Genomic DNA, 10,241 nt, shown 5'->3' on the forward strand with positions numbered 1-10,241 from the left:
AAATGATAAATAATAAAATGTACAACTCAGTGCTTTTGGTTTACTATATTTTTTAATGTTGTGATAAATTTCTATGACATAGAATTTTCATTTTAGCCACTTTTCTTGTGCAATTTAGTGGCCTTAATTTCATTCCAAATGTGCAAACATCACCATTTCCAAACCTTTTTTATCAACCCAAAAGAAAATTAGGGTTTTTTTTGTTTTGTTTTTTAAGACAGAGTCTTGCTACGTGGCTCAAGCAGGCCTTGAACTCACTTATGTAGCCCAGGCTGGTCTAGAATTCACAGTGATCCTCCTGCCTCAGCCTCCTGAGTGCTGGGATTCCGGATGTGCACCACCACACCCAGTTTGCAAATCAATACTTATTAAGTAATAACTCTCCATCCCATTGCCTACAGCTTTTCTGTATGTATCTCCCACTCTACATTTTTCTCTATGAATTTGCCTAGCCTAAGTGTTTCATATAAGTGAGCTCTTATACTATTTGTCTTTTTGTGTTTTGTTTATTTCTCTTAGCAAAATGCTTTCAAGGTTCTTTCTTGTCATGGTATGTAGCAAAATTTCATCCTTTTGCTGAATAATCTTCCACATTTTGCTTTTCCATTTATCTACTAATGGGCACCTGTGTTGATTCCACCTTTTGGCTACTGGGAATAATGTTGCAATGATGTCAATGTACACGTATCTGTTTGAGTTCCTGCTTTAGATTCTTGGGTAGGGGGGTATATACTTTTGATGTCTCCAGTCCACTTGCACTCCACACCCATCGTAATCCTCCTCTCCCCTCCCCTCCTCATCTTCCTCCTCCTCCTCCTTCTTCTCCTCTGCCCCTCCCTCCCTCCTCCCCCCTCTTTCTCTCTCTCCTCCTCCCTCTGCTGGGAATCAAACCCTGGGCTTCGATCATTTGCTAGGCAAATGCTTTACCCAGTCACGTCACTCCTCTGCTTACACTTCGCCAAGGTCGGATAAAAATACCTACTAAGCAAGAATTCCGGATAAAGATGGAAGTGTCCCATGAGGCCGCCAGTTTCCTGAGCTCCGATCTGCTAGACTGTCCAAGTCACTTTGCCCCACCCTTTCCTCTAGCCTAGCCACCCCAGACTTCTCTCCATCCTGCTACAGAGCCAAGTTCCTTTTGGATTTCAACATGTTGGTCCCTTTTGTTCATCTTCCCCAAACACCTAGCTTTTGATATTCTTGGGAAACTCTTCCCATGTTTCTCATCCATCTTGCTGTACAATGTTCCCTCACACCTACCTTGTTTGTCACTATTACCCCTGTGGCCCCCTGTTCTGTCTTTCCCGACTCTCTGCTCACTTGACATTTAAGTGTTCAATGTCTGTCTCCCCTCCTGTAACCATGACTAATATTGGCCGAACACTTACTACATTTCAGGCTATTTTATGCACATCACTGGGTGAATTTATTAATTCCTTGCAGGAAATCTGCGGACTTTACAGATAAAGACGCCTGGGGTTCAATCACAGTCACAGCGACTACGCTGGCAACCAGAAGCCGCTAGGGACCCAGAGAGCAGTGCTGCCGGTCTCTAGCCTCCAGGCAGCATGTTTCCCTCCCCGCGCGGCATCCCCAACCCCTAGCACAGATCCCGGCTTACAGTGATCTCGGATTCATATCTAAACTGGGAGAGTGACTGAGCAGACCGAACAGAAAGCACAAGAGGGAGCTGAGTTTTGAATAAACTTTATTTACTTACGTAGCGGCTCCTGCGTGTTAAGCATCCTAACCTACCCCCCAGCTGTTTCCCCCGCCTAACAAGTGCGTATTAATATCTGCGTCCCAGGGATACTGACATGGTTGCGTTTTATTTTAATGTGGATTTGAAAAAGAATTGTTCCCGGAAGACTGGGTCCAGCTGGACTGACTGACATTTAGCATTTGCCACCGGGTCCTCAGACAGGGAAGGGGCTGAGAAGCTCCAGGCGGCAGACTCAGCTCCAGTAGGAGTACTGTATGGATTTGTGGCCACCTGCGAGGGGAGCCCCAGGGCTGGGCGGTGGCGTCAGCGCAGTCCCGTGGCCTCCCCGCCCCCTCTGGGGCGTCCGCAGCTCCGGAGCCCGCTGAGGCTAGGCGCCTGGCTCCGCCCTTGGGCCTCATTATCTACGTTTCCGCGGCAGGCGCGCCGTGAACTTGGCAGGCCCTCCCGGCGGCGGTCACCGGGAACACTTTGTGCCTCCCCGCCGCCGGCACCGCCCTGCCCGGCCCGGCCCGCGCGGTCCACAGGGCCGGGGTCCCTGTGCCTAAGGTATTCGCGCCCTTCGCACAGCCCCGGGGCTCCCACGCACTTGTCCTCGATTTCCCGAGCTCTTCGCCTTCGGGCTGGGCGTCCAAACGTGGGTCCTCTGAGCGTAATCAAGAGGTTCCTAAAGATGCTGTGGCCCATTTAAAAACAAAGCCCAATTATTAGCGCTCAGTGGCTGTTTCTGCCGGCCCGGTGTCAGGTCCCCCAGCGCCGAGGACAAGCAGCGCTCCGAGGAGGCTTGGTCGGACCTGCTCCGAGCACTCGGAACTGGCTGGAGACCACCCCCGGCCCGCGCCCAGCTCGTTCCTTCCCCGGCTGCAGAGCGCTGGCAAATCGCTGGGCTGCGTCCGTCACCGACTCGGTGCAATGGGGTCTGCTGCGTGCCTGGAGACCGCGCGCGCTGCACGCGGGTTACAGAGGCGACAGCGCTGTTATCCAGCCCTCCTCTCGCGAACCCCGCCTTCCCGAGGTGGCTGCTCGGCCCGGCCCGGAGCGCCCGGCTGCACGCGCGGCGCTGGCTCTAAAGTGCGTCACGGGCACCGGCGCGCGGCTCCGCCGGGCAGGGTGAGGCTGGCACGCGGCCAGCGCAGGCCGGGCCACACGAGTGCAGGGCCGTCTCCCAGGCTGGGACCCGGGCGTGGAAGGCGCTCGAGTGGCGCAGACCCGAGCGCTGCTGGGGGCGCCCTCCGGGACTGGCCGCGCGCCGGCGACAGCCCTTTGCAGCTTCACCGAGGGCGAAGGCTACGCGTTCTCCACCGCCCCCTCGCTTCTTCCTGCGCGGCGGCCGGCCGGGGAGGTTTCCTCCCCGGGAAACTACGCGGATCCTTCCCGGGGCTCCTCGCCCCGCCCCAGGTCTCCGACCCCTCCCCTTTGCTGGGGATCCCGGGCTGGGCCGAGGTGGGGAGGAGGCTCTAGCACCCTGGGCCAAGAGGCGGCGGGGGGCCGCGGAGCCGCTGGGCACGGACTCTGCCCGCCATGTGACGCCGTCCTCCTCTCCGCGATCCCCCACGCGTCCCGGCCCGCGGCTCGCCGCGCCGAGCACCATGCTCCTGCCGGGACACGCGCGCCCGCCGCCTGCGTCCCAGCCCGCGCAGCATCCCGGCCTCCGCAGGCAAGTGGAGCCGCCCGGACAACTCCTGCGCCTCTTCTACTGTACCGTGCTGGTCTGCTCCAAAGAGATCGCGGCGCTCACCGACTTCTCGGGTAAGAGCGCCCTCCCTCGCCCGTGCGCCCCTGGAGAGCCCGAGGGTGGAGGGCAGCCCCCCAGGGGCATGGCGGGCTGGATTGAAATTGAAGCGTGCGCCTAGCTGGTTTCTTGTTGGTGGCAGCCCTTGGCATATGTGATTGCGTGTGGGGTGGCCGCAGGGCGTCCTCCTCGGGAGGAAGGGTGTGTAACGCATTCAGAGTTTCTCGCCCTGTGTTGACTTCGTCAGTTGCCCCGCATCGGCCACCCAGTCCATCTGATGCACGCAAGCTCCCTAAGCCTAGCCCGGTGCCGCGCCCCGCACTGGAAGGTACACGTGCTGTGGTCGCGCGAGCTGAACTTAGTTTGCCACCCACAAGGGTGTGTCCCAGTCGGCCTCCTGGGTGCTCATGTAAGGGGACTGGCCCAGGTCACACGGGGAGTCCGAGCCGGGAAGGGGAGGGCTGGTGGAGATGTGGTGAGGGATGGGCAGATGTTCACGGGACAGAGAAGATACTCAGGGGCCTGACTGTACTGCCCAAAGCTGCCAGGATCCCTCCTAGTTTCTGATTCCCGTTTTCTTACACACACACACACACACACACACACACACACACACACGGTAACTCCAATCTTCCTCAAATGTCTTGGATAGTTTTGAGGTGGCAGGTGTGGCCTGGCATAGTAAAAGAAGTTTCTGGTTGGTGATGGCTCTAGGAATGTATGCATACAGTTGTAGCACTTGAGTAAGGTGACAAGTGTCCTCGCCACTGTGAGGACCCTGGCTCTCCATCAGGCAGATCCGGTGGCTGACATCCTTCCAGAGTCCAGCTGAGGAAGCGGCTCTGAGTCCTACACTCTGCAATCTCCGGGACTCTTCCGGCAAGTCCAGGCTTTGCATGGACCCTGGTGCAGGATCGGTTGCAGTAGAATCAAGGTGGAAGGAGTCACTGCCTGGTCCTATTTGTGCAGTAGACTAGTACGTGGCCAAGAACACTGGCAAAGCCTCCCCTGAGTTGGGTTTCTGATTTACTTACAGAGAAAGTCATTGTTAGCTGAGAGCCCTTAGGTCAGAGGTTCTTTGCTTTGAATATTTTATATCAAGGCAGTGTTCCTGCCTGGCAAAAGCAGCCAAGATATGCCTGTTTGGCAAGCAAGCTGTGGCCCTTAAAATCAAACCCCAGGGGATCAAAACGCGCTGGTAAATGTGCTGGGGAAATGCATCGGGGTTTTCAAGTGCTATTAACTTTTTCTCCCCCGCCCTTTTGCTCTCTTTCTGCAATAGAACTTTCTTGGCTGCTAGAAAAGCTGGGTATGCGCTGATTTAAGGTATAGCAAGCAGTCTTAAGTTCTACCACGGTCTCCTCCTATATATTGTAAAGCAAGAATGAAAAGCTGACATCTGGTGACCTCATGGCCACTGAACAAATATTGCTTCAGGCAAATTTCAGTGTAACCATTAGATTGTTTTCACAGACTATAGACACTTAGGGTTTGTTTCTTTGGGAAGCAGTTGCAATACTGTAACAGTCTAATAGGTTACCACCCAAGTCTGAAATTGTCTGCCTCTATGCGGCAACTGTGTAACAGTGGGTTTGCGCTATCACACTGAGAGGCTACAGGCTGAGGGAAAGCATGCTTTGACACAGGTTCTTCTAAATAATAAAAATGATAAAAGCCTTTTCCTTCCTTTCCTTACCATGCGAACCTCATTTCCAAGGTTTCAAACTCCAGGAGCCAGCAGCAGGGGGTGGTGTTGCCAGGTCTATCCACAGCTAGGCTCCATTTTCCCTCTGATCTGAGTAGCTCTCCCGGGACCTGAGAAACTTTCAGGGCTTTTTTCTGGGGACATGAAAAGACACAAGGTCCTTTCAAACCGTAGTCACCCTCAATTTCAAACCCATATTCTGTATAAGGTGGGATTGGGGAGATATTAGAAATGCCTCAGCAAGACAGAAAGATGAAGCCCTCCAAGGTTAGCTAATTTGTCTTAAAACATAAGGACCCTTTAGGGACCCCCAGCCGTGTGATGTGAAACTGCAGAGAGAAATTCCTAAGTTCTGAAAATGTCAGTCTTAGCGTCCAGTTGGATGTGTTGCTTGAAGCAGCAGATCCTGATCATGTAATTCCCTGTGGCCTCAAAACTTGCTGCCTGCTTTCCTGGGGACAAGCAGTTCCGTTTCTTTTTACGAACTTGGCAGAGTGTATAGCAATGGCACAGAGGCGTAGGCTGAGACAGTGGACCCTCCCCCGCAGAGCCTTACAATAATAGCTGAAGGCTAAAGAGCATGTCTGACAATGCAGACGTTTGCTTGTTTTCTAAATAAGGGAAACATTAAAAAACAGTAGAAGATGGAGGGAACTTGGGACCCCTTTACCCTGCAAAGGAGAAGGGAGGATGTTGCATCCCTTTAAAAGAAAATGTCAAAATGTCAGGGGTCCCAGCCGTAGCCTGTACAGTTCAGGGCTGCTCGGGAGATCAGCTGAGCCCTTTGAGAAAGTTACTTATGCCTTTCTCTTTTTTTTTGCAGCTCTTTTGTAAGCACTGGTCTGAACCTGTCAGCTGCTGTCCTTTTCTTGGGTCATTGATTTTTTTTTTCTCCTGGGGATTCCAGCATCACATCTCTTAATAACGCAGAGGCTGCATCTTGGCCCCTAGTTCCCCTCTCCATTCATGGCTTGTGCTAATCACCTCCAAGCCTTCTGGGCCACAGGCTCCCCAAACACCCCTCTTCTCTCTCCTCCCTGAAGATTTTGAGATGATGCCAGTGGCCACTGGAAGGTTATCATCACTGCATTAAAAATGGATCCCAGGGAAGGCAAGAGCACGGCATGCAAAATTAGTGCCTCTGATCCTTAAGCCCATCCTCAAATGTGGTTGGCTTCTATCCATTTCCCTCTTTGGGATGCAGTTTTCTGTTCTTTTGAATGCATTCCCAAATTGAGGATTTAGCCAGAAGGGTCCAAATTGATCATTGATTTTTTTTTTTTTTTTTTTTAAGAAAGCAGTTATCCCCTTTGTTTAGAAACTAAGGCAGGGAGCTGGATTGTGGGGGGGAGAGCCGAGAGGAGGACAGGTTACCTCTTGGGGTCCCTGCCAGAAGAAACAAGGCGTTCTCTATGTTTGCCTTGCCTCAAAGAGCAGACTTCAGTTTGTCTCTGGACTTAGTTTGCGACGGCCCCTCAATAGTTGTTGAATTTTTGGGTAGTTTATTCTGTTTTTTTGTTTTTTTTTTCTCCGGTACCGGGAACCAAACTCACGACCTTGCGCTTGCCAGGTAGGCACTTTGCCACTGAGCTAAATCCCCAGCCCCAGTTTATTCTGTTATTTCTTGGATTCAGGCAAGCTGAGTTTTCTCTTCCTTCCCCATTTCTTCCCTTTCTCTGTTTTCTTTTTTTCTCAGAGAAGTTCAGCTCAAAGTAGGGCTGAGGAGGGAGGGAGGGAAAAAAACGTATAGTTGTTCTAGTTCTCACGTGAGTTCCTAAAGAGCTCTCCTGACTTTGAACAAAGTAGTCCTGACCATATGTTTTCACGTTTGGTTTCATCCTGGTTCTAGCACGTGGTGGAAAATGTGAGAAACAGGAGGGAGAGGGGATGGGAGCAAGGAAAATGGAGACCCTTGTAAGATCTTTTTTGTCCCCAGCACGCCAAGAAAGGTCATGGTATGATGGAAGTGGTCCCTTGGGCTGATGTTCTGCTCTCGGCCGTCCGTAGCCCAAGCAAGCAGTGAGTGGTGCTTGATAACGGATGGCACTCATAACAAAGCACCACAGGCTGGGCGGCTTCAACAACCAGAATTTACTTTCTTATGGTTGTGGAGACTGGAAGCCCAAGATCAAGGTGTTGGCAGGGTTATTTCTGAGGTTTATTCCTGAGATAAAATACCCAACACCCATCACTCAAAGGAAAAGAGGTTTACTTGGGTTCGGTTTGTAGAGGATTTAGTCCGTAGGTAGTTGACTCCAACGCAGGAAGGGCGCAGTGGCAGGGTCCGCTGGAAGAGGCTTCTTTTCCTGGCTTGTAGCTGGCTGTCTTCTTGCTGGGTCCCCACATGGTCTTCCATGTGGGTGTCTCTCTGTCTTAATCTTCTCTTCTTATAAGAGCACCAGGCCTATTAGATCAGGGCCCATACTAATGACCTCATTTTAACTGAATCACCTATTTAAAGACTGCGCCTCCAAAGATGGTCACATTTGAAGGTAGTAGAGATTAGGACTTCAACATGTGAATTTTGGTGGGACACAGTTCAACCTACAGCAGACATCATTTACGTCCCAACAAATAAACATGACTGCTAGTTCCTTATTTCACTAGCCAGGAATTGCAGGATGTAGGAAGATGGTCATTCAGTGGATCTTAGGAGTTCTGGGTTGGGGCTAGCTCCTGCTGGCAGGGTCACAACTGTCTATGTCCTATTTTGCTCTCAAATAGTGTGTGACCCGGAAGCACACCGAGTGACTGGGGAGACTACAAAATTTATGAGTGTTCAGCTGTGCCCCAGGGCTTCTGATCTAACTGACCCAGGAAGAGCCAGACCTTGATCTCTTTTCTGATGCTGTCCAGGTGATTCTAACTGGCAGCTAGAGTTGAGAACCCATACCCTGGTGTCCTGAGGGGAGGGCTGTCTGCTGCCTGCGTATCCAGGGACACACCAGCATGGCTGGCTGGGGGTCCCCTGTACCCCCTAACCCAAGGCTCAGCACCAGGGAGACCAGGACTGTATTTTCCCAGCTTGTCTTGTCTGTCACCACTTCCCAGCACATACGCGTATGCAGGCACACACGCACGTACGTACGTACGCACGCACGCACGCACGCACAGACGTACACCTCTGCATTTCATTATGCCTCCACCACGCCATTATTTTGTTTAGGGTTATCATCCCTGTAAAACATTTTATGGGATGAAAAAGCAGCTGGTAACTAAAGAAAAGCAAGCCAAACGTCTGAAAGAGGTTTCCAGCTGTCACAGAGGAAGAGACATGAAGAGTGAGCACCCGAAACCGCTTGTCTGTTTCCATGGAAAGTGACTACATCTGAGAAATGCCCTGCTGGCTCCTTTGGAGGCAGAGAAGAGGTGTCTCTGGGCGTGAGTGGTGCTGTTATTTATGGCTTCGGTCTCCCAGGTGCTGTATGGGAAAGGGCAGCCTAGCAGCAGCTTCAGGGAAGACACAGAAAGGAAGGAGTAAAAATTAATTGAGCTCAGTGTTATTTGCTTTCACCCCCATAGCAACCCTATGCAGCAAGTATTTAGTCTCTATTCCTGATGAAAATTAACGCAGAGAGGGAAGCTAGCTTGTTCAAGACCACCTAGTGAGGCAGCAGGGCGGAGGAAGCCTCTAGCCCCAGCCTGGGCCTTGGAGCATATCTGGGAGCAAGACCGGAAGAAAAGGCACCACAAATGGAGTAACCTTTCTAGGTCGCTCACAGAGTGATTGCTGCAGTTTGTGGCCCGTCGAGGAAACTGACGTATTCTGTTCCATCCATCAGCACCTTCCCATCACAGTTGTTCCATAGTGGGTACAGTTGCAGGCCATGCACTGGAACATAGGAGGAATATGTCAGAGCTTCTGGCCTTGTCTGTAGGTATCTCTTAATATGCACCGGGGACTGGTTCCAGGACTCCTCCGGGTATCACAATTCTCAATGTTCAAGTTTCTTATGGAAAATGACATATTGTCTGCATATAAGCTTCATAGTCCTTCTGCCTGCTTTAAATCCTCTTTAGATTACTCATCATATCTAATATGACATAAACGTTACATGTCTGAGTCACTTTTTCATGGCTGAGACAAAATACCCGACATCCACCGCTCAAAGGAGAAGAGGTTTTATTTGATCTTGTTTTTAAAGGATTCAGCCCATAGGTGGCTGGCTCCAGTCAGGAGGGGCATAGTGGCAGTGTCTTGTGGGAGAAACCTGCTCAAATGATGGTGCTCAGGAAGCAAAGAGAAAAGGGAGAAATAAGGACAAGAGTATATCCTTCCAGGTCACACCGCCAGGGACCCTCCTCAAACCAAATGGCACCTCCTAATAACAAGTCGGCTATAGAGCCCCTTGAACTGATCGCCTTGCCAAAGCCCGCCTCTGAACCCCTGAGGCTTTGAGGGGGCATTCTAGATCTAAACCATAGCGCTATGTAAATTGTTATTATCATTTGTTGCTCAGGGAGTTGTGACAAGAAAAAGTCTGTACATGTTCAGAAGAGATGTAATTAAAAACTACTTTTGATCTTCAGTTGATTGAGTCCATGGACATGGCATCCAAGCAGATCAAGGACTGACTGTATTTGTTGTCTCATCTTTTAAAAGGTTAAGTTTTACTCATTGTGTCGGCTAGGGGCTTATTTTGCAAGGGGAACAACATAATACTGGACACATACTTTATATGATTGTTTATAATAGTCACCCAAAGAACAGTATACAAAAGAGTGCAGGGAATCTGTCCACACACTAAGACCAAGGAATCCAGCTGAGGGCCTGGATCCCACAACAACGTCCTACATGAGTTGAGGTGGATACCCAGAGCTCATAACAATGCCTCCCATGAATCCAACTGGAGGCCCAGAGCCCATGACAACATCTCATGCAGACCTGTTTCATGAATCTGCTGGAAAGGCCCAAAGGTCAGTAGTGGAATCTACAAAGTCTGTGCCAGCAGGAAGAAGGATCTGTGCTAGCAGGCTGAGGGATCTGCACTGGAGCCAGAAAGTGATGCTCAGAAGAACCAGAGCTCCCCCGAAAGGTACCACAGCCATCCTCGACAACAGTGAGGTCCCGAGCTCCTCTGATG

General features: G+C 51.2%; 1 protein-coding gene across 6 annotated transcripts in view; it reads left to right on the forward strand.

Moving 5' to 3' along the window:
- Positions 1 to 2,850: 2,850 nt before the first annotated feature.
- Positions 2,851 to 10,241, forward strand: part of Eva1c (eva-1 homolog C (C. elegans)) — a 108,874-nt gene continuing 101,483 nt past the window's right edge. Inside the window, exon 1 of one of the 6 annotated variants that reach the window (XM_013504151.1) lies at positions 2,851 to 3,469. In XM_013504151.1, coding sequence (XP_013359605.1) covers positions 3,310 to 3,469 — 160 coding nt within the window. In that variant the 5' untranslated portion in view covers positions 2,851 to 3,309. The remainder of the gene's footprint in view (positions 3,470 to 10,241) is intronic. The other 5 variants (XM_005375669.2, XM_005375668.2, XM_013504147.1 and 2 more) reach the window with 5 other exon arrangements.

This window comes from Chinchilla lanigera, unplaced genomic scaffold (assembly GCF_000276665.1).
Source record: "Chinchilla lanigera isolate Chin_1 unplaced genomic scaffold, ChiLan1.0 scaffold00006, whole genome shotgun sequence".
NCBI lineage: Eukaryota > Metazoa > Chordata > Mammalia > Rodentia > Chinchillidae > Chinchilla > Chinchilla lanigera.